The sequence below is a fragment of the Heteronotia binoei genome, chromosome 9 (genome assembly GCF_032191835.1).
Source record: "Heteronotia binoei isolate CCM8104 ecotype False Entrance Well chromosome 9, APGP_CSIRO_Hbin_v1, whole genome shotgun sequence".
Lineage (NCBI taxonomy): Eukaryota > Metazoa > Chordata > Lepidosauria > Squamata > Gekkonidae > Heteronotia > Heteronotia binoei.
Window position 1 is genome coordinate 109,452,987 of NC_083231.1, and position 24,155 is coordinate 109,477,141.

At 47.9% G+C, this 24,155-nt stretch overlaps 1 protein-coding gene across 1 annotated transcript in view; it reads right to left on the reverse strand.

Moving 5' to 3' along the window:
- Window positions 1–1,332: 1,332 nt before the first annotated feature.
- SHROOM3 (shroom family member 3) overlaps window positions 1,333–24,155 on the reverse strand; it is a 340,442-nt gene continuing 317,619 nt past the window's right edge. The window contains exons 7-11 of the mRNA XM_060247163.1: window positions 18,187–19,095; window positions 14,771–15,259; window positions 8,652–8,802; window positions 5,458–5,730; window positions 1,333–3,183 (exon numbers count right to left, since the gene is read on the reverse strand). Of these exons, the coding sequence (XP_060103146.1) occupies window positions 2,833–3,183; window positions 5,458–5,730; window positions 8,652–8,802; window positions 14,771–15,259; window positions 18,187–19,095 (2,173 nt within the window). The 3' untranslated portion in view covers window positions 1,333–2,832. The remainder of the gene's footprint in view (window positions 3,184–5,457; window positions 5,731–8,651; window positions 8,803–14,770; window positions 15,260–18,186; window positions 19,096–24,155) is intronic.

Below are 24,155 nucleotides of genomic sequence, written 5' to 3' on the forward strand. Positions count from 1 at the left end.
TTAGGGGGCTGTTTTTTTGAGGTGCAGGCACCAAAATTTCAACACAGGATCTCATACCTCTCCTCTACCCCACCCCATTTTGAAAAGATTGGGGCCCCAAAGAAAGTGCCCCTATCCTTCATTATTTCCAAATGGAGGGAAGGCATTTAAAAGGCGTGTGGACCCTTTAAATATGACGGCCAAAACACCCTTCAGAGTTCAATTGTGCTTGTCAGAACCTGGCTCCCGGCTCCACCCCCAAAGTCCCCAGATATTGCTTGAGCCAGACCTGGCAGCCCTAACTACATTTGAGTCTGTCATGATCCTAGGCTTAGTGAGGCCTACAGGCTCCAGAGAAGCCTGTGTGGGAGTAGCTACAGGGCCTACCTTCTGTGTCTCCGATTGGGCGGCAGCAGTTTTGGAGGGAAAACTGGCTGAGGGGTGGGACCTGGGAGGAAAGCATAAACAGGCCTGGCCAGAGATCCCTCACCCAAAGGGGGGGCAGCGAGTCTTGAGCATTAGATGGAATTTCTTTGTACCAACCTATACTGTTTTCATATTCACTGTTGCACTAAAAAGTTCGAACAAACCGCTTGTTTTTGAGCACTTATCATAAACTTGTTATTGCTAAACAGCCTGGGTCCTCACATCTCTTTGGTCACAGATTAAAAGGTTTTGTTAAGAAGGAAATAGGTGGGTGGGTGCTCTTGGGTGCCCAGACAGACCTTTACCAGAGTGGTGGCAGCCAGCAGAAGGCCCTTCCTGGTCCCCTGACAGTGTGACAAAGTCCACTAAGACTTCAGTGACCAACAAGATTTTCGTGGTATAAGCTTTCGAGAGCCAAAACTCCCTTTGTATCTGATGAAGGGAGCTTTGACTCTTGAAAGCTCATGCCCTGAAGATCTTGTTGGATTCTAGAGTGCTCCTGGACTCGAATCCAGCCCTTCTGCCGCAGACCAACATAGCTACGCGCTGAAACTGCCGGCATGACGTGTACTCAGAAGCCTTGAAAAACAGCGTTGTCCCCTGTGCCATTCTGCCCAACCTCCCAACCCCAAGAGGGAGCCCTACAGACCATGGAGAGGTGGGATTCTGTTTATCTCAGAGGCAGTGAGGTACAGAGTGCCAGACTGGGCTTGGGTTCAAATCTCCCTTCAACCATGAAGCTCATGGGGTGACTCGAGAGGGTCAGTCTCTCTCTCACACACTCAACCTAATCTACATCACAGGGTTGCTTTCAGAAACAGGAGAACTTCATGCACTGTCTGAATGCCTTGGAAGAATGGTTTGACACACACACACACACAGACAAAAGTACAGACACCTAAGAAGGACAAAGGAACACTGAAAGTGGGGTAGTTTGACTCTATTTGCTCCGTTCTGGCTAAGGTCAATTCCAATGGGATTAGGAGAACAAAGAACCACTGTGGTTTAAACAAACAAACAAAAATCGGCTAATGTGTACAAAACCTTTTGTGTGTGGGGGAAAGCGATCTATAAATAAAGACATTCAAAGAACCATCTCAAGAAGTCATTCAAATATTTCCCAGGCCGCATGCGGTTCCATGCTTTCTGTGTTTTTGTTTTAAAAAAGAAATGTTTTTTTTTTAGTTGTCCAAGAGAGGCAAGGGTGGGGGGAATCTCTTTGCTTCGGCTTCACGTCGAACTCCTGAGCTGTTTGGTTCGTGCAAGTGCTTGTTTGAACAGGTGGTTGCCTCACGTCGCAGAATTGGAAGACGGAATTTCGCTGTGCAAAGGTTTCTCAGAAAGGGCACTTACTGGTACATTCAGTGGGTACTAAAAGAGATAAACGTCCCCTCCTCCAGCCCTGTGACTGCCCGGGGTTCAAAAGTTGGGGCACTGTGTGCATGGATCTTTGCTCACCAACTGCATTGGATCCTGCTATGCAGAAAAGGGGGGGGGGCAGAACTTTGCTCTATATGCACGTAGGTCAGGGCTGGATACCGCAAACTATGGGGGACAACTAGCACCTTGCAAAAATGGGGGAGCAGATGTCTAAAATTTCATGTGCATGGCTGTGCACATGTGGATAAAATTCTTGGCATTTCTCCTACCAGAGAAAACCCCCAATGCTGTTACACTTTCCCCATCTGTTTCTTGCTGAAGATGCATCTCTGTATCCACATACGGACCAAGGAGCACTAAGTACTGGTTGCATTCGCGGAGCGGTTGTGTGTAAGCGCCCCGAATCGGGGCCTGGAGCTTTTCTCACTAGTCTTTTTTTTATCCACTAGAGATCAATACAGCTGCTCCAAGCTATGGTCTCTGGAGGGGATGGGGCAAGGAATAGTTCTTTTGTTTTTCTCTGTTAAGTACAAAAAAAAAAAATTTCCTACGCACGTACAGAAGTAGAATCAAATAACTGGTTAATGTTATTGTACAAAAAAAAAACCTTTACAGAATTCCACCTTGCAGCTTTTTAAAAAAAATATATAAATACCGATATTGTTCAGGAGAGCAGGTCTCTCGTTAACATTTTAATTAAGGCTTCATGATTGTAGATCCTTCATTAGTTTAACAACCATTGGTGCTCAGAGGAAATCCCCCCAGATTCCTCATGGGGGGGCAGCTTGTGTTTGTTTACAACGAGTCTAACCTGCTGGGATAATGCGCCACCTCCTTTCAGTCTCTGTTAGCCGCAAGGACTCAGTTCCTTTTCCCCATGAGGATCTTGCGAGGGGCAGGAGAAAAATGAAAAGCTTTCCATGCCGTTTGTTAATTTAAAAGAACAAATTAAACCTGCCGTCAATTACAAAAAAAAAAAAGTTAAAAGCAGTCTCTGATTAAATAAATTTGAGAAGAAGAGTTTGACGGAGACCCGTCCGGGTAGGGTCAGAGTGAAGATGCTGGTGGTGGAAGTCTATTGCTGCTCTGGCAGGTACCCATGGGTGTTGGGGTCTCCGTTGCTTTTTTACTCCGGAGGGTGTAGTCCGTGGGCAAGCTCTCCAGAAGGCACTTGAGCTGCTCCTGCCCCAGTTTGATCTTGTCGTCCAGCTCCCGCTGTTCGATGAGCAGGGCGGATTTCATCTTCACAAAATGCTGGTAATCTTGAAGCTGCTCTTCTGAGAGGTAAGTGCACAAAATGTCCAAGACCACTCGCTCTCGACGGTCGAGGTTCTCCTTCAGCTCCCGGGCGTCCTCGTGCTGGCCAGCCAGCATCTTCCGCTTCTCATTCAGAGAGCTCTGTCCCAGGGTGGCAGGAGAGGGAGGAGACAGACAAGAGATTTGGCATTACTAGGCCTTGAATTCAGCAGCAGCTCACAGGAGCACAGCTCCTGAACCTTTCTGAGGGTTCCCCCTCCTCCCCTCCACCGATCCTGCCCACTGAATAGTAGGTGCAGCTGCATAACAATCCCTGGATTAGGAGAGCAGGCAGCCAGCCAGCCAGTCAGCAGGAATTTTGCCACACCCCCAGGAGCCCTCATTAACCCCTGGAGAAGCCTGCACCACCCTTTCTCCACTTCTTCTGTGATTTTGGGTGGCGGATGGCTTGCGGCCTTTTGACTGTGGGGAGGGGTGGCCAAGGAGAGCCCCAGGTGAGCGAAGCCTGCTTGGACTGGCTGGATCTCAAGCTATCCCAAGCAGGCCTTGCTTGCCTGGGGTTCTCCTTTCTTGCATCGGCTGGTGGGGGGGGCATATGCTAATGAGATCCACCACCTATTTTTCTACAAAACGACCCTTGGGGATTACAGTTCTGGAGTCCAAGGTTCCAATCGTCACGGCCTCTAAGGTGGATTTGCCCAGGACTGTTTTTTGTAGCAGGAACTCCTTTGCGTATTCGGCCACACCCCCTGACGTAGCCAGTCCTCCTGGAGCTTACAGTAAGCCCTGTTCTAAGAGCCCTGTAAGCTCTTGGAAGATTGGCTACATCAGGGGCGTGTGGCCCTAACATGCAAAGAAGTTCCTGCTACAAAAAAAGCCCTGGATTTGCCCCAATATCGCTTCCACCCACACTGAATAATCCCACTTCCAATGCAAGGGGAGTTTGGCGTTTCGTGCAAGAAAACCAAGTTGCAACGGGGACTGAAAGTGCATCATGTAGTGTGTGAGTGATTTTCCCAGCGCTAGACTGGGACGTTCTGCCTTTCCCCCGCCTCCCCTGCAGCCCACTGATCTCTCCAAATTGCTGCTCCTAAGCGACGCTCCCTCTAAGCTGTGGTCTTGTGAGCAAAAACTCTACTTCATGAGCCACTGGCATTAAAGCTCTGAGCGAGCGATTGGGCTACTGCATAAATTAAGTTTGCTCTGGGGCCGTCCTTCCCTGAGCTGAGATAAAAATGTGTGAGCCAGAGGCTAAAACACTGGGAGCTAGCTCACACTAACTCAGCTTAGAGGGAACATTTCTCCTGTGGGAGAGGGGACCTTGAGGAATGAAATGGAGGGAGAGGGAGAATTGGTGGGAATTGCCAATTTAATCTGAAGCCAACACTTTGTTTGTTGTTGAAGCCAACTGAAGTTCAACAGCTCTAAAGAATGGCTTAACCAAAGCAATTTACTGGTCCTAAATCTGGCAACTGTCCAAAACAGCCATTTTCTCTGGGAGATCTCTTTTATCTAGAGATTGGAAATAATTCTTGGGAATCTCCAGGCCTCACCTGGAGGCTTGGCAACTAAACAAGGGAAACACAGCCAAGGTTGAGAAAAACGTAGGAGGCTGGGAAAAACTACTATGCAAACAGTAAATACAGCTAGAGTAACACAGCTTAATATAAGATTTACACACTCTCCACAATATTGTATCAGTGGTTAATCACACTGTGCAATATATTTAGTATTTATGTTAACGGCATTAAAAGGGAAACGTATCACAGTCAACTTTTTAACAACAATACTTCTGAAGAAAACATGCAACGTTTGCCAGATTTAAAGAGCAATTGCTTCTGTGTGGTCAAAGAAGAAGACGATCGAAACACGCAAAGATAAGAAAACCTAGGAAGCGTGTTACCACGTTACTGAATCAATGCGCATGAATAATCAACAGGAAAACAGTCTTGATTCATTCTTCCAAGCCTACGCTTCATTCAAGGACTGTTGTCTTTATTGGTCACGTATACTGCAAACTTCGCATGTTGCACGCAGAAGTAATTGCTGTTCAAATCTGGCAAACGTTGCATGTTTTCTTCAGAAGTATTATTGTTAAAAAGTCGCCTGTGGTACTTTCCATTTTAAAGCTGTTAACATAAATACTGAATATATTGCAGTGTGTGATTAAGCACTGATATAATATTGTGGAGAGTGTGTAATTCTTACACTAAGTTGTCACGCTAGCTGTAATTATCGTTTGCCTAGTAGTTTTCCACAGCCTCCTACGTTTTCCGCCACCTGGAGGCTGGCAGCCCTAATCGGTGCAGTGCCCGCGTTCTCTGGGTGGGCCAGCCAGGAACGAAACCCCCTTACTGAGGAAGAAGGAAACACCACTCATGCAGAAGTCCGAGTTTTCTGCCCCCACATACGTACCCGTTCCTGATTATCAGCGTCTTCGCCGAGGCTGCTGAGCACATTCTCCACCCTGGCCAGGCGCCCCGAGAGTGAAAGCAGCAGGCTGACCACCTTGTCCAGGTCTCCGATGAACATCCGGTATTTCTCAAACTCGTTGGGCTTGCATAAGCCGCTGATCAGAACCTCCACTTCCTCTCCCAAGGCGTTGTTGAGCTTGACGTCGGCCAGCAGGCTCTCCTTGGCGTCGTTCAGAGTCTCCAGCTTGTGGGACAAGCTTTCGATGAGTTCAGCCTGGAAGGGAGGAGAAGGACGAAGCGGAAGGCAGTTTGATAGAATCACAGAAGCATAGAGTTGGAAGGGACTAGGCTTCCCAACCCCACCGCCCTGGTGGGGGACTCCTGAATTTGCAGCCTCCTCCCCTGCTCTCCAAAAATCCAGAAGCGGGGGAGGGGGGAGAACATGCGTGTAGGCATCATGTAGTTGTAGAGCTCCTGATCCGTTTGTAAAATGTATGCCTTTAAGGCTGCGCAGGAAACAGGAAGGGCTTCATTGGAAAGGGTCAGTAATAGTTTCCATGGAGAACGGCCCCTCCCTTTCTTTTGCTTTCGTTTTCACAGCAAGCAAAGTTCTGCAGGAAGAAGATCTAGTAAGTATTTGTGTGTGTGAGAGAGGAAGGGGGCAGGGGATTCCCTGGTTTGGAGGCCCTCCCCCCCCTTTAGAAAGCGTGGGGGGGAGGGAAATGTCTACTGGGCACTCTATTATTCCCTATGGAGAACGATTCCCATAGGGAATAATGGGGAATTGATTCACGGGGGCTCTGGGGAGGCTATGTTTTGAGGTAGAGGCGCCAATTTTTTTGTATAGCATCTAGTGCCTCTCCCCAAAATACCCCCCAAGTTTCAAAACGATTGGACCAGAGGGTCCAATTCTATGAGCCCCAAAAGATGGTGCCCCTATCCTTAATTATTTCCTATGGAAAAAAGGCATTTAAAAAGGTGTGCTGTCCCTTTAAATGTGATGGCCAGAACTCCCTTGGAGTTCAATTATGCTTGTCACACCCTTGTTTCTGGCTCCGCCCCCAATGTCTCCTGGCTCCACCCCAGTCTCCTGGCTCCACCCCCAAAGTCCCCAGATTTTTCTTTAATTGGATTTAGCAACCCTAACTTCAAGGTCATCAGAAAGGAGGGGGTGGGGAGGAAAATGTCTGCTAGGAACTCGGTTATTCCCTACGGAGACTTATTTCCATAGAACAGGGATGGCCTATGATAGCTCTCCAGATGTTTTTGCCTACAACTCCCATCAGCCCCAGCCATTGGCCATGCTGGCTGCGGCTGATGGGAGTTGTAGGCAAAAAAACGTCTGGAGAGCTACCCTTGGCCACCCCTGCCATAGAAAATAATGGATAATTGATCTGCGGGTATCTGGGGCTCTGAAAGGAGGCTGTTTTGAGGTAGAGGCACCAAATTGTAAGATCCAGTGCCTCTCCCCAAAATACCTCCCACGTTTCAAAAAGATTGGCCCAGGGGATCCAATGTTATGAGCCCCAAAAGAAGGTGCCCCTATCCATTATTTCCTGTGGAAGGAAGGCATTAAAAAGGTGTGTGGTCTTTTTAAATGTGATGGCCAGAACTCCCTTGGGAGTTCAGTGACGCTTGTCACACCCTTGCTCCTGGCTCCACCCCAAAGTCTCCTGGCTCCACCCCCAAAGTCCCCAGATATTTCTAGAATTGGACTTGGCAACCCTAGAAGGGACCTCCAGGGTCATCTAGTCCAACCTCCTGTCTCTCTAGAAGGCCTCCTCAGAATTGCTGTTTCCAGAAAGGAGGGGTGGGGGGAGGAGGAGGAAGAAACTAGGCCGAAGCCTGATCCCAGTTTGACAGACTCCTCCAGCCAACCCCCAGACAAACCCTAGCCTAAAATGGCGTTTCTCCACACAGGACCTTCTGTAAGCTCCAGGAAGATTAGTTACATCAGGGGTGTGTGGGCTAATAAGCAAAGGAGTTCCTGCTACAAAAAAAGCCTCGGTGGTGCATATTGTTTGTGGTGTGTATTGTTAGTATTTTGTGGTGCGCAGAATCATAGAGTTGGAAGGGACCTCCAGGGTCATCTAGTCCAACCCCCTGCACAATGCAGGAAACTCACAAACACCTCCCCCCAAATTCACAGGATCTTCATTGCTGTCAGATTGCCATCTAGCCTCTGTTTAAAAACCTCCAAGGAAGGAGAGCCCACCACCTTCTGAGGAAGCCTGTTCCACTGAGGAACCGCTCTAACGGTCAGGAAGTTCTTCCTAATGTTGAGCCGGAAACTTTTGATTTGATTTCAACCCACTGGTTCTGGTCCTACCTTCTGGGGCCACAGAAAACAATTCCACCACATCCTCTATATGACAGCCCTTCAAGTACTTGAAGATGGTGATCATAACACCTCTCAGCTGCCTCCTCTCCAGGCTAAACATGCCCAGCTCTTTCAACCTTTCTTCATAGGACTTCGTCTCCAGACCCCTCACCATCTTTGTCGCCATCCTATGGACCTGTTCCAGCTTGTCTATATCCTTCTTAAGATGTGGTGCCCAAAACTGATGACACCATCTTAGCTACAGAGTTAAAAAGCATTTGCCAGAAGAAGAGAGGGACTCTCACAGCAGCTTACAATCTCCTTCCCTTCCTCCCCGACAACAGACACCCTGTGAGGTGGGTGGGGCTGAGAGGGCTCTCACAGCAGCTGCCCTTTCAAGGACAACTCTGCAAGAGCTATGACTGACCCAAGGCCATTCCAGCAGCTGCAAGTGGAGGAGTGGGGAAACAAACATGGTTCTCCCAGATTAAAGTCTACAAGTCTCAACTGGCGACACCAAACATAAGAGGTCACCAACCAACGGTTACTACATGCACAGGAATCAGGTAACCAGGAAGATCTCGATTTGAGTCCAGTAGCAACTCAGAGAGCAGCCAGTTCTTTGGGGTATGAGTTTCAAGAGTCAATGCTCTTGTTAGATCAGCCTGCCCCTGCCTTCCAGACTGCTGGTATTCCAAGGAAGTTGCCCATCCAAATACTAGCCAGGGCTGACTCTACTTAGCTTCCTGCCTTTATCACCTGAAAGGCTAGCAACTGGCTTTCAGTGCAACTGCAGAGGGTAGGAATTCACCCAGCCATTGCCAAGTTCCTGGTTTGATCTCGGGGCTATTAGTCTGAGACTGCTCTGAACTCACCTTCTTCTCATTGACGTCCACTTGTTCCTCGTCCCCTCCTACTGCCTCTGGCAAATCTTTGATTTTGTTCAGGAGCTCGGCTTTGGGCGCAGACACGCTGAAGTAGGCGGGGCAGGGCAGCAGCGCTGTGGCCGCTTCCTTGTCTTCTCTCCTGTATCGGAACAGAGAACACACACACGTAGCAGTCAGTCTGGAAGAGAGGCTCGACTTCCTCCCTTGGCTTAAGAAATGGGCAAAGACGGCATTATTACCTCCACCTACCAACAGCTCTCATCTCATTCAGAGAGTCCAAGGCATGATCTTTATTCTCTAGGCACGGCCTAAAGTGCGTCCATTAAGCTGCCGGGAGCGTGGCCCGGAGGTAGGTAGGGTGCTGGTTTCAGCCCTCCCACCCTCGTCCCTGGTGAGGAAAATATATGAGCTTGATGGCAGTGCAGTTCGCAAAGAGCGTGCTGCCTGGCTGCCGTAGCTCTGCCTCCTGTGCGCGTGCTGCCTGGCTGCCCTAGCTCTGCCTCCTGTGCGCGTGCTGCCTGGCTGCCCTAGCTCTAGCCTCCTGTGCGCGTGCTGCCTGGCTGCCATAGCTCTGCCTCCTGTGCGCATGCTGCCTGGCTGCCCTAGCTCTGCCTCCTGTGCGCGTGCTGCCTGGCTGCCGTAGCTCTGCCTCCTGTGCGTGTGCTGCCTGGCTGCCCTAGCTCTAGCCTCCTGTGCGCGTGCTGCCTGGCTGCCGTAGTTCTGCCTCCTGTGCGCGTGCTGCCTGGCTGCCCTAGCTCTGCCTCCTGTGCACGTGCTGTCTGGCTGCCCTAGCTCTGCCTCCTGTGCGCGTGCTGCCTGGCTGCCGTAGCTCTGCCTCCTGTGCGTGTGCTGCCTGGCTGCCCTAGCTCTAGCCTCCTGTGCGCGTGCTGCCTGGCTGCCGTAGTTCTGCCTCCTGTGCGCGTGCTGCCTGGCTGCCCTAGCTCTGCCTCCTGTGCCGTGTCTGTGCTTCTGGAAGCACAGATACAATGCAAGGGGCGGAGCTACAGAAACTGACAGCAGGGTACGCTGTGTGCATTGTGCGGCTGCTGGTTGAGCTTGCCCTCGCTGAGGGCGACGGTGAGGGTAGGAGGAATGCAGGCAGGGGTGGGAAGGAGCGCCGTGCGCAGGGTGCCGGCCTTGTGCCAGCGCCCTAGCACCAGCGCTGTCTTTAGGTACCACTGAGCTTGTTTTCTCTTTCTAGCCTGATCTTAAAGACTAACAAACTTTGTGTTAGGCTAGGTATGAGCATTTGTGAGTCACTGTTACCCTGCCGCTAATTATGCTAGAGCTTTAAGGTGCTACTGGTACATATGAAGCTGCCTTCTTCTGAATCAGACCCTCGGTCCATCCAAGTCAGTATTGTCTACTCAGACTGGCAGCGGCTCTCCAGGATCTCAAGCTGAGGTTTTTACGTCTATTTGCCTGGACCCTTTTTTGGAGATGCCGGGGATTGAACCTGGGACCTTCTGCTTACCAAGCAGATGCTCTACCACTGAGCCGCCGTCTCTTGCTCTTTCCTACTGCTACAGACTGGCTGACGCAGCTACCCATCTTGATCTAGCCTGATGCTAATGAGGGTCAATACATGGATGGGGGACCACCAAGAAAGACTAAGACCACTAAGCAGAGGAAGGTAATGGCAAACTCCCACCCCAGCCTCAGCTCATCTCTTGCCTCTAGAAGCCCAATGAGACAAAACTTCATGGGTTTGCCATGAATTGGTTGTAACTTGATAGTATGCTTTACCTTTTTATGCCCTGGCCTGGTTAGCTAGGCTAGCCCAATCTCACCAGATCTTGGAAGTTAAGCAAGGTTGGCTGGGTTAGCACTTGGATGGGAGATCACCAGGGGTCACTGTATAATCTGTATATTCAGAACTGTATATTCTATACAGCACCAATACTTTGTTTTAAATTGTAAACTGTTTATGTCTTATTGTTTTATACCTGAAATTGAGATGTTGGTTTAATCATGATTGTTAGTTGCCCTGAGCCCATTTGGAATGGGCGGGATATAAATCGAAAGTAAATAAAATAAATTTCATAGAAAAAGAGGTGCCAGAGCTCAAAGGCATATGCCACATACCCTGATGTCACCGGAAGGCTTACTAAATTATATCAGCTCAGCATATGCTTAAAATTCTTCTTGAATTATAATTGTCATAATAAAGCCTTACTGTCATCATACTTTTTAGATTACTTTCTCTTATGTGGCCACAGTGATGCGAGTTCCATCTGTCTGCTTCGTATGTTTCGGTTATTTTCCCTTTTTTTGTGGAGAAAAATATTAGAAGGCTTGCCAAATCGTAGAGTACAGCAAAATTCTCACAGGAGGTTTGAACAATGGAGCCCAGAAGCAAGTATTTTTTTGGCGGGGTGGTGGTGGTGGTGGTGTAAGAAAGAAAGCACAATAAAATGTAGAGGTTCCTGAGCTCTGCTCCTGTGAGCTCTTGCCAAAATAAGGCCTGGAGATCACCAAGGACAAACAGGGCATCTATCTGTCTGCCTGTCTGTCTGTCTGTCTGTCTGTCTTTCTATCTATCTATCTATCTATCTATCTATCTATCTATCTATCTATCTATCTATCTATCTATCTATCTATCTATCTATCTATCTGTCTGTCTGTCTGTCTGTCTGTCATCGTCTGTATGTCTGCCTCTTCCTTCCTTCCTTCCATCCATATGCAGGGCTCAGGGTGGTGAGCGACATCTCAATAAATATATTTACAAATGAGAAAAAAACAGTAACAGTAAAACAGAGGAAGGCAATGGCAAGCCCTCTCTGAATGTCTCTTGCCTTGAAAACCCCAAGACGTGGAGCTTCATGGGCTCACTCTGAATTGGTTGCGACTAGACGGCAGCCTTTACCTTTTTAACTTTAACTAGGGACTGCCACCAGATGGCGCGCGGTGACTATTTTATAGACCTGTCCGTACTAAATCGGGACATATAAAGCAGCCAAACGTTGAGAATGTTGGTCCACACAGGTATCTACTCTGACAAGAGTCTCCATTGGGGAGGAAGGTGGGGTATAAACGAAGTAAAGGAATAAGCAAACAAATAGTTCAAGAATCTTAGGTAGACCTCTCTCTGCCCAAGATTCTGGAGATTCGCCAGATATTCAGGCAGAAAAATTCTTTGCTAACATCCACAAACTTAAGATGCTTTAAATGGAGAGGGGGAGTCTCAGGGGCAAAACACACACCATGCATGCACAACATCCCAGGATTAGGCATTGGCATCTTGAAAATCAGGGCTTTTTTGTTGTAGCAGGAACTCCTTTGCCTATTAGGCCACACACCATTGACGTAGCCAATTCTCCAAGAGCTTACAGGGCTCTTAGTACAGGGTCTACTGTAAACTCCAGGAGGATTGGCTACATCAGGGGTGTGTGGCCTAATATGCAAAGGAATTCCTGCTACCAAAAAAGCCCTGCTTAAAGTCGTACTCTCTCAGCATGGCCTACTGCACAGGGGTGTAGTGATAACAAAAAGGGGCAGAGGAGAACAATACAGAGGTCATGTTTAGTCTCCATTGAGGTGGAAGGTGGGGTATAAATGAAGTAAAGCAGGGGTGGCCAACAGTAGCTCTCCAGATGTTTTTTGCCTACAACTCCCATCAGCCCCAGCCAGCATGGCCAATGGGGGAGGTACTTGTGAATTTCTGGCCCTGTCTTGGATGGCCCAGGCTAGCCCAATCTTTGCAATGTTCCCTCTAAGCTGCAGAGTCTCGTGAGCAAAAATTCTACTTTGTGAGCTCCTGGTATTAAAGCGGTGAGCTGCTGGCATGAAAGCTGTGAGTTACTGCATCAATTAGTGTGCTCTGGGGTCATCCTTCTTTGCAGTGTTCCCTCTAAGCTGCAGAGTCTTGTGAGCAAAAATTCTACTTTGTGAGCTCCTGGTATTAAAGTGGTGAGCTGCTGGCATGAAAGTTGTGTGAGTTACTGCATCAATTAGTGCGCTCTGGGGGGGTCATCCTTTCTGAGCGAAGACAAACATGTGTGAGCTGGAGGCTAAAAATTTGTGAGCTGGCTCACGCTAACTCAGCTCAGAGGGAACACTGCTCAGAAGCTAAGCAGGGCCAGCCCCGGTTAGTGCTGGGCTGGGAGACCACCAAGGAAGTCCCGGGTTGCTGTGCAGAGGCAGGCAAACCCAATATGCCTCGAAAACCCAATACGGTCGCTGTAAGTTGGCCACGACTTGTCAGAGTTTTTCACCACCAAATCGTTTCTGAGGGACACAGCTGTGAAGATTGCAAGGGTGGCCCAAGGGAATGGGAAACGAACCGTGACCCCGCTTGGCTGCTTCACAAATAAAACCCCAGAATGTATTAACAGCTGGGCTGAATGGGGCAGTGTGCCAACTCTCAACCACCATGTCACAAATATTTACTATAAAAGCGTATTTTTGAATGTCTGAAGGACTGCTTCTTCAAAAAAAATAAAATTATATATTATATATATCTGCCTAAATTTGGGATAGGTAAGATATAAATAAAAACGAGCCAAAAGATACTGGAGTATGATACATGAGTTATTACAGAAAATGCTGCAGTTGACATTGTCATTTAAACCAGAAATGTTCTTGCTTAATATTATTTCTGATGTACCGGATAGAAATGTTAAACATATCATTGTTCAAGTTAAGACAGCTGCTAGGATAGTGTACGCGAAATAGTGGAAGAAAGCAGAAATACCATCAAAAGAAGAGATTATGAAGAAAATATTTGAAACAGTGGAAATGGACATTTTAACAGATTTAATGAAGGAAAATGGCAAGCGGGACTTGAAAGAACTTTGGCAAACTTTTTACAACTTGATGACACGAAGTGATTAATTCAAGATCAGATTGGAATATGAACACGCTTAATATAGAAGATTTTTACATTAGAACTGTGAACTGAGGCATGCAAATTTATGTGGAGGAATATAAGTTAATGTAGCTCACAGAAATAAGATAAGATAATGAAGTAGCTCTGTATATATGGAATTACTTCTCCCTATCTTTCCTACACCCCCTTCCCATTTCCTTTGGAACTTAATAAAAATTGTATTATAATAAAAAAAAGATATAAATAAAAACCAGGAATGAAATTCCTTACAGCGGCTTAGTCGGTGTTTTGCCTTTGGGCCGACCAGGTAAGCCTTGGAGTTATCTCAGCTGGGTACCATATGGCTGCTCCAACCGGAGGTGGGCCAAATGATTCTCAATGCTGTTTTGACTAAGAACTCCCTCGGAGTCGCTGCTGCCATTTAAGCCCCTTGTTATCTTTTCTCCTCTACTGATGGGGAAGCCAGAATATACACCCTGCCAGCCACATCTGGATCTACATGCCCTGCCCTTTTGGAAAAAAGAAAGCAAAGCAACCCCTTCCCCACACACTCCCATGAATTATCGACTCATGTGAGAATCACAGGGCCTCTAACTGGGTAAGCAGATGCCCAGCAGGTCAGAGAAAAGGAGTCAAATGATCTGAGGTTTCAGAAGGCCTATGGGGATGTTATTCTCTCCCTCCCTCCAACCCAGACCATCCCCAGAGAGAGAGGCTGGAAGCAGGCCTGGGACTCATGTACTCCCCCCACCTTCCCGTCCTTATGGGGAGAAGGGAATGACTAAATGGAGGTATTTCACGGTCGTGTCAGACTCCAGGTCTCCCCTGATCTTGAGAACAAACTCTAAGACCATATTTCTTTCTAAATGCTAAGGAGCATTCACCTCCTTCAACTGAAGGCAAACTTAGCCCATGTAGGCTGATTTTTAGAATGGGTATGAGGAAGTGGTGCCTTAGCACAGGATTTCCCACTTGGCTATTCAATTTTTCCATAATGAGGGAGGGGATGCAATGAGACCCAAGACCTTGCTCCCTCCAGAAACAAAATTAAAGAATTGGCAAAGGAAGGAAGGAAAGGAAGGAGAGGGAGGGAGGAAACAGAAAAGGGAGGGAGGGAGGGAGGGAGGGAGGGAGGAAGGAAGGAAGGAAGGAAGGAAGGAAGGAAGGAAGGAAGGAAGGAAGGAAGGAAGGAAGGAAGGAAGGAAGGAAGGAAGGAAGGGAGGGAGGGAGGGAGGGAGGACTGCTAAACCAATGGATGTAAAAGAAAAACGGTACCCACTTGTCATCCTGAGGGGCAGAATGACCTGCTGTTCTTTTCTGTGCGACCGTCCTCCTTTTGTTCTCCTTAAGCATCCTGCCTCCCCTAGGGAATATCCCTTCCATCAAGTCCATGGTGGTCTTCATCTTGGCATCCGGATCCAGGATCCCTGCCAGGGACTTGTCCTTGTGGATGATCTCCTTTGCCAAGGTCTCTTCCTTGATGTCCTCTGGAGACTTCTTCCCTGAGGAACTCTCGAGGCTGAGCCCACCGTTTCCGTATGCCTTACTTACGATGATGGGCTCTCTAGGCTGGCTGACAGGCGCTTCAATAACGGATTCTCGAACAGCTAGTGGCTGCTGTTGTGCTTCCGGCAAAGGCACGAGGCGATTTCCTTTGGATTCTGGGGTCCCAAGCGGAGCTGGAGGAACCCACATGTTCTTGCTGATGGTGGTGCTCGATCCTGCTCTCTCCACCTCGCTGATGCTCCTGGGGAATTTTTTAAAGTTTCTGTTAATCAACAGGGAAAGAAAATAATTGTAAACTGGTGGTGGAAACTTATGCCAAGTCATGGCTGACTTATTGCAGTCCCTTGGGGGTTTCAAGGAAAGAGATATTCAGGGTATATTTGCCATTGCCTGCCTCTGCGTAGCAACCCTGGACTTCCTTCGTGGCTCCCCCTCCAAATACTAACCAGGGCCAACCCTGCATAGCTTCCAAGATCTGACAAGACTGGGCTAGACTGGTCCATCCAGGGTTTCAAGGCAGAAGACGTTCAGAGGTGGTTTGCAACCCTGGACTTCCTTGGTCATCTCCTTTCCAAATACTAACCAAGGCCAACTGTGCTGAGCTTCTGAGATCTGATGAGATCGGGCCACCCAGGTCAAGGCAAGAAACGTTCAGAAGTGGTTTGCCATTGCCTTCCTCTGCCTTACATATGAAGCTGCCTTCTACTGAATCAGACTCTCGGTCCATCAAAGCCAGTCTTATCTACTCAGACTGGCAGCGGCTCTCCAGGGTTTCAAGCTGAGATTTTTCACGCCAACTTGCCTGGACCCTTTTTAGTTGGAGATGCCGGGGATCGAACCTGGGACTTTCTGCTTACCAAGTAGATGCTCTACCACTGAGCCACTGTCCCTCCCCTCCTTGACGTCTGGACTTTCTTGGTTGTCCTGGACTTCTGGCCCTCCTACAACTCCTGGACTTCCTTGGTCTCCCATCTGAGTACTAACCAGGGCCAACCCTGTTGAGCTTCTGAGATCTGACGAGATCAGGCTAAATTGCAAGCCCAGGTACAACAAAATATAAGGTACTTCCCCAAGGCAATTTGTGCATTGGGTACAGAACTGAGTCCAGATGTTCAGTGGCTATAGCTGAAGCCAGGTTGAGTTGTGTGGGGTTGCTGTCACTAGATTGGAAGGCCCAGTTGCATGCTGGCCACCAATAGGACTGGCCCAGTTGTGCAGCAGTTGCCGCCTCTGAAATGGGACAAGTCCAGTGGCCAACCGCATTGTGAAGTGGCTGCTGACAGGCTGGGTGGATTCTCTGGTGCTTGCCACTGGATCTGCCCCTAGCTTCTGCATCAGGCTCAGCAATAATGTTGGGGTTGCCTAGCAATCACCAAAATCAACAGGCCAATATCGACAGATTTCAGAAGTTAAGCAGGGTAGGCTCCGGTTAGTACTTGGATGGGAGACCACCAAGAAAGTCCAGGATTCCCGTGCAGAGGCAGGCAATGGCAAAACCACCTCTAATTCAGCTCTTGCCTTGAAAACCGTTACAGGGTCAGCTGTGACTTGATTAGGGGAGGGACAGTGGCTCAGTGGTAGAGTATCTGCTTGGTAAGCAGAAGGTCCTAGTTTCAATCCCCAGCATCAGCAACTAAAAAGGGTCCAGGCAAATAGGCGTGAAAAACCTCAGCTTGAGACCCTGGAGAGCTGCTGCCAGTCTGAGTAGACAATACTGACTTTGATGGACCCAGGGTCTGATTCAGTAGAAGGCAGCTTCATATGTTCATGACTAGGCCTCCCACTATCAAAGTGCTTGGATCTTAACAACCTTTATTTGGAAGCAGGGGTGGAATTCTAGCAGGAGCTCTTTTGCATATTAGGCCACACACCCCTGATGTAGCCAATCCTCCAAGATCTTACAAAAAAGAGCCTTGTAAGCTCTTGGACGATTGGCTGCATCAGGGGTGTGTGGTCTAATATGAAAAAGAGCTCCTGCTAGAATCCCACCCGTTTGGAAGAATGGTACTTTTTAGCTAGCATGCCTACCCTTCCGCTTAGTTTGGGACAGAGTTGCAAAAGGAGGAGGAGGAGGAGGAGAATTGGATTTATACCCCACCTTAACTCAGAGAGGCTTTCCCTTCCTCTCCCAATACTAGACACCCTGTGAGGCAAGTGGGGCTGAGAGAGAATAGATCTGAGAGAACAGTGATTGGCCCAAGGTCACCCAGGTGGCTGGGTGTGGAAGAGTGGCGAATCAAACCTGTTTCTCCAGATTAAAATCTAACATTCTTATCCATTCCACCAAACAGGCTCTAAATCAACATCTACCTACTTCCTTATCTATATCTCAATATTCAGAATTTGGCAAACCCCCCCCCCCCCAAGTTCACCATTCAAGCCTGAATGTGGAATTCTACTTTGAAGCCTGATCTTTGTCATCCTCTCTTGATTGTTTGGATCGGGGCAGACTCACATATGAAATATCACAACCTGTCATTACATGGCCTCTCATGGCAGCCAGCAGACATGAAGGGTCAGTGCCCTCGAATGGTCAAACACAGTCAGCTTCTAAACACAACTCTCTGCCTGATTATCTTCTGTCCAGAAACAAACATCACAAGCTGAAATCAAATATCATCCCATGTTAAGCACAAAAGGATCAACCATTTTGACAACACAGAGAATATCTTATCTTAGCCTTTGCAGAGGGAAATTTCAAGAAGTAAACTCATTTCATTTCAGGGGCAAGCAGATCGGAGAAATTTTGTTTCAGGGGCAAGCAAATCTTGTTACTGGAATCCTAACGAAGCAGAAGAAGCAGAAGAAGCAGAAAAAGCAGAACAACAAGAAGAAGCAGAACAAGAAGAAGAAGATGATATTGTATGTATATCCCGTCCTCCACTCCGAATCTCAGAGCGGCTCACAATCTCCTTTATCTTCCTCCCCCACAACAGACACCCTGTGAAGTGGGTGGGGCTGAGAGGGCTCTCACAGCAGCTGCCCTTTCAAGGACAACCTCTACCAGAGCTATGGCTGACCCAAGGTCATTCCAGCAGCTGCAAGTGGAGGAGTGGGGAATCAAACCCGGTTCTCCCAGATAAGAATCCGTACACTTAACCACTACACCAAGCACCATCACCCCCTCCCACAAACAGACAGATGGACAGGAAGTGAGGGAAAGGAAGGGTGTAGTAGTGATTTCCTCACCTTTCCGGAGATCCTTTTTCTCCAAAACCTGCAGCTTTGTCCATTGCTGATTCATCCAGTTCCAACGTAGCAACACAAGAAGGTGGAAATTCATCTGTGGTGCCTGCCACAGCGCTGGAACTCCGCACAGGAAGTAGAGGCGGAGGTGGAAACAGAGGGGACAAATGCTTTGATTCGGTGACGGGGCCATGGGGCCCCGCCTCTTGGATGAAAACATCATCATCGTCTTCTTCTCGATGGAACGGTGGAGGGGTCATCTGCAGGTACGACTCTGAGATGCGGAGCGAGAGTCTTCCTTGGCCAGAAAGAGTCTCTGGCTCAGAAGAAGAGCTACTTTGTGAGGGAAGGCTTTGCCACCGCAGGAAGGCCTTCTGCCCAGATGTCTGAGGTATGGAGTTCTTTGGGAGGCTGTCGTCTTTGACTGGATGAACCCATTTGGCGTTGGTTGGGAGGTGTCTTTGAGGCCCAACAGCCTTCCCTCTCCAAGAGTTTTCCTCTGTAGAATCCTTGAGAGGACAGTCCCTGTTGTCTAGAACCTGGGCTTGAACTTTGCTACTGTCATCTCTGTCAAGTGTGGGTTGCCATCTGACTCCGTGGCCTTCTCCAATGACCTGAGAATCTACAAGAGCTGGTGTGGAATTCCCAACATTGCTTGTTGAGGCCCGACCAGATCTGGAAGGAGTAACCAGCTTAGAGCTTTGCTTAAGATCAGAGCAAGGGCTGCTCGTCTCCACCGGCACCGGGGCAAACGCTGACATTCTGCTGAGATGTTTGAGAAGATCTGGAGCTTTTGGGCCGTCATTTGGTGGCGATGCTTTACCGACACTCCCGCTGCTATGCTGAGGGTGAGGGTAGTAGCGGGCAAACGCTGGTTTGTCCATCTGACTTCTTTCTTTACTGTTGAATGAACTAGGACAGGGTGTAAAAACAGAATCTTGAAAGAGACACTAAATCAAACCGGCATGTCAATTTTATATAAATACAGACTGGAGACTTCTGCATTAAAAAAAAAACAAAAAACACCAAACCCTCCAAGCACAAATCCAGCTATGGAAATAAAATTCCAAGCAGATAGAGAACATCTGCTTATGTTCCCAGTGCAATATCTGTGTCGTCCTTGCTGATTTGGGAACGTTTTATGTTTTATCAAGGGCTCTGGAGGAGATGGGCTAAAAACATGCATGATACATGGTTGTGCGTGCATGAAGGGAAGCGAAAGAAGGTACATGGGAGTTCCCACCACGTTTAACCTGTTGAAATTCCACACGTGGATTCCTCCCGGCCAGGGATCATTTTGTAGAAAAATAGGTGGTGGAGCTTATTAGCATAACTCATTAGCATATGCTCCCCCCCTCAGCCAAAAGCAACCTGATGCAAAAAAGGAGAGCCCCGGGTGAGCGAGGCCTGCCCAAACAGGCCTCGGTTTCCTGGGGCTCTCCTGGGCTGCTCCACCACCCAGTCAAAAGACCAGCAAGCCACCTGCCACCCAAAATCACATAAGAAGTGGAGAAATGGTGGTGTCGGCTTCTCCAGGGGTTAATGAGGGCTGCTGGGGGTGTGGCAAAGCCCCTGGTGGCTGGCTGGCTGCCTGCTCTCCTAATCCAGGGATGGTTATGCAGCTGCACCTACTATTACTACTACAAGGTAGGTTGGGAGGAAAAGGGGGAACCGTTAGGAAGGTTCAGGAGCTGTGCTCCTATGAGCTACTGCTGAATCTGAGGCCTACCCCCCAGCCTCTGAGCCTTTAATCAGCACAATTTTCTTTCAATGCTGTCTTTTGTGATAAGGACTAGAAACATGCTCTTTCTTCCAACTGTGAATCCCTATAAAGACACATACACTTACACCATAATGGCTTAGCTTTCTAAAGGACCATAGAAAGGGATTTCATCCAAGACACCCTAAATGTCTGGGAACAGTTACCACCATTCATCACTTTCTTTTTGACATTGGCTAATCGGTATGTTCAGAAGCACTGCTGCTGCTTCCAATATTCATGTCCGAATAAGTTTCATATGTCTGCACATTTCTTCAGATACAATTAAATGGAAATTGCCAGTCCATTCATATAGGTAGAGTGTGAGCAGTAAATGAACATACAGCAAAATGAAGATGTTTAACAGACTCAGTGGCCAAACATTGGTTTTGGTTTAATTCCGGGGCAGGGAGGGAAGGAGACACAGTTAAATAAATATTGGAGACTGATGGACAATTGTATCCTGACTTATGGAATGCTGAGAGTAATTAACTGAGACCCTGCCATTATGCTCCATCCATCCCCTCTCCAGTTTGGTGTAGCAGTTAAGTGTGTGGACTCTTATTTGGGAGAACCGGGTTTGATTCCCCGCTCCTCCACTTGCAGCTGCTGGAATGGCCTTGGGTCAGCCACAGCTTTCACAGGAGTTGTCCTTGAAAGGGCAGTTGCTGTGAAAAGCTCTCTCAGCCCCACCAACCTCACAGGGTGTCTGTTGTGGGGGGGGGGAGGTAAATGAGATTGTGATCACTCTGAGATTCAGAGTATAAGGCTGGATATAAATTCAATATCTTCTTTTTCTCTCAAGCACGGAGGCAACTTAAACCCAAACAAATGATAACCATCTAAACTAAGCCTGTGATTCCTGTTTGGCCGTTGAATCTGTTGAACAAATGAACATATGAAGCTGCCTTATACTGAATCAGACCCTTGGTCCATCAAAGTCAGTATTGTCTTCTCAGACTGGCAGTGGCTCTCCAGGGTCTCAAGCTGAGGTTTTTCACACCTATTTGCCTGGACCCTTTTTGGGAGATGCCAGGGATTGAACCTGGGACCTTCTGCTTCCCAAGCAGATGCTCTACCACTGAGCCACCGTCCCTCCCCTGCTCTCCAGGGTCTTAAGCTGAGGTTTTTCACACCTTTCTGCCTGGACCCTTTTTTGGGAGATGCCAGGGATTGAACCTGGGACCTTCTGCTTCCCAAGCAGATGCTCTCCCACTGAGCCACCATTCCTTGGCTCTCCAGGGTCTCCAGCTGAGGTTTTTCACACCTATTTGCCTGGACCCTTTTTAGTTGGAGATGCCAGGGATTGAACCTGGGACCTTCTGCTTACCAAGCAGATGCTCTACCACTGAGCCACCATCCCTTGGCTCTCCAGGGTCTCAAGCTGAGGTTTTTCACACCTATTTGCCTGGACCCTTTTTAGTTGGAGATGCCGGGGATTGAACCTGGGACCTTCTGCTTACCAAGCAGATGCTCTACCACTGAGCCACGGTCCCTCCCCCTATGTTAAAACATAATTATGCTGTATTCTAATTTGGTGCTCTCCCTCTAACTAGATGTATACACTGGTAATTTCCACTTCACTGTATCTGAAGAAGTGTGTGAGCACCCAACAGTTTATACCTTGAATAAAACTTTGTTGGTCTCAAAGGTGCCACTTTGCCCTGCTGCTTCAGACTAACACAGCTACCCACCTGGATCTATCTGAATATATGTTCATTTACATATTTAACTGGACTGTCTGTTTTTCCACTCAGTGAAAAATACTGTTTAACCATTTTGGAAAATACTGTTTAACCATTCTGGTACTAAAAGCTTTCTGCCAGAGAAATGTGCATGATAACACACATAAAACCATCTTAAAAGATCTTAAGATGCCAGAAAGGAATGTTTGCTTTGGCAGTGACGTACATCATTTTAATAGCCTGTTTCCTGCTCCCGTTGTCCTATTTCTGTACGGATGTCGAGGCAGATGCTTCATGGAAAGGAGACAAGAAGCAGTGAAGGAAGACTTGTGACATGCTGATTCAGTGGAGGGGAAGAGGAGACAAGCAAGATGCTTTCATGGATGTCAGGGAGGGACGGTGGCTCAGTGGTAGAGCATCTGCTTGGTAAGCAGAAGGTCCCAGGTTCAATCCCCAGCATCTCCAATTAAAAAGGATCCAGGCAAATAGGTGTGAAAAACTTCAGCTTGAGACCCTGGAGAGCCAAGGGATGGTGGCTCAGTGGTAGAGCATCTGCTTGGTAAGCAGAAGGTCCCAGGTTCAATCCCCAGCATCTCCAACTAAAAAGGATCCAGGCAAATAGGTGTGAAAAACGTCAGCTTGAGACCCTGGAGAGCCAAGGGATGGTGGCTCAGTGGTAGAGCATCTGCTTGGGAAGCAGAAGGTTCCAGGTTCAATCCCCAGCATCTCCAACTAAAAAGGATTCAGGCAAATAGATGTGAAAAACTTCAGCTTGAGACTCTGGAGAGCCGTTGCCAGTCTGAGTAGACAATACTGACTTTGATGGACCAAAGGTCTGATTCAGTATAAGGCAGCTTCATATGTTAAATATGTTAAAGGCCCATCCATGCCTCTGTGCTCTAGTTGATAACTGCTGTTGTGAAGTTCCTCTTCAGATGTGCTCTAGAGTTCATTTCTGGACACAACTCCAGTTGTAAAGAACCAATAAATTGTACCCTGATGAATTCTTGTAATGAATTCTTCAGAGCTAAATGGACAGACCATTCTCCACCAGCTATACAGCAATGGCATGAAAAAATCAGGGAGTATTCTGTACTGCACAACTGGCATACAGTCTCTCAAATTCACCTAGCGAGCAATATCAAAACAAAGTAGTAGCAGTATGATATCCTCTAGCAAATCATATGGCAGAACATGATATAGCTCCAAAAATTATTATTATAGAAGTTTATATACCGTAGTTTAAATATTTTTGACTATATAACTATTGTTACATTCATATTGTATAAGCTTTAAATATTATTCTTATTATTACTAATACTAATACTACTACTATGCCCCCAGAATTAAATTTCTGGCCGGAATACCAACCACCTTAAAAGCACATTCGGAAACTGAAAAGATTGTATTTCTGTTATCTGACAATGATGCTCACGTATCCCAGAGAGCGGTGGCTGCCAACCTTTTTGGCACCAGGGACCGGTCTCGTGGAAGACAATTTTTCTACGGCCCAGTGGGGGATGGTGGTGCTGGGGGTTTTGCCAACACAGGCTGCCCCTCCGCCCTGTCTCTGGATTTTCTCTCCAGAAGAATGGTTCACACTTATCAGATCAGAGTAGTAGGACACAACCAAAGCTTTTTTTGTAGCAGGAGCCTCCTTTGCATATTAGGCCACACACCCCTGATGTAGCCAATCCTTCTGCAGCTTACAGTAGGTCCTGTACTAAGAGCCTTGTAAAGCTCTTGGAGGATAGGCTATATCGGGGGTGTGTGGTCTAATATGTAAAGGAGTTCCTGCTACAAAAAAAAAAGCCCTGGACACAACCCATTATTAGCCAGGGTGCCGGGGTGTTGGTTTATAGAAGAAGACTTCAGATTTATATCCCGTCCTTCTCTCTGAATCAGAGACTCAGAGCGGCTTACAATCTCCTATATCTTCTCCCCCCACAACAGACACCCTGTGAGGTGGGTGGGGCTGAGAGGGCTCTCCCAGCAGCTGCCCTTTCAAGGACAACCTCTGCCAGAGCTATGGCTGACCCAAGGCCATTCCAGCAGCTGCAAGTGGAGGAGTGGAGAATCAAACCCGGTTCTCCCAGATAAGAGTCTGCACACTTAACCACTACACCAAACTGGCTCTCTCCAAAAGGAAAACCGTAGAGCTAGATTCAAGTCCGGTAGCACCTTAGAGACCAACAAGATTTTGAGAGTCAAAGCTGTCTTCAGCAGATACCTTTGTAATCTGACGGAGAAAGCTTTGACCCTTGAAAATTTATACCCTGAAAATCTTCTTGCTCTCTCGGGCTGTGGTCCAAATAATGCACTTTCAATGCACTTTCCACTGGTCTTTACTTTGTGAACTGGTAAAAATCCAGTTGGAAAGCGCACTGAAAGTGAATCGAAAGTGGATTAGTGTGCGTGATTGCAGCCCTAAGGTACTACTGGAGTGGAATTTAGGACTGCTTCTGTGCGCCAACACGGCTACCCAGCTGAAGCTAAAATGAAGACTCCGAATTTGGCCTCAGCAGCTG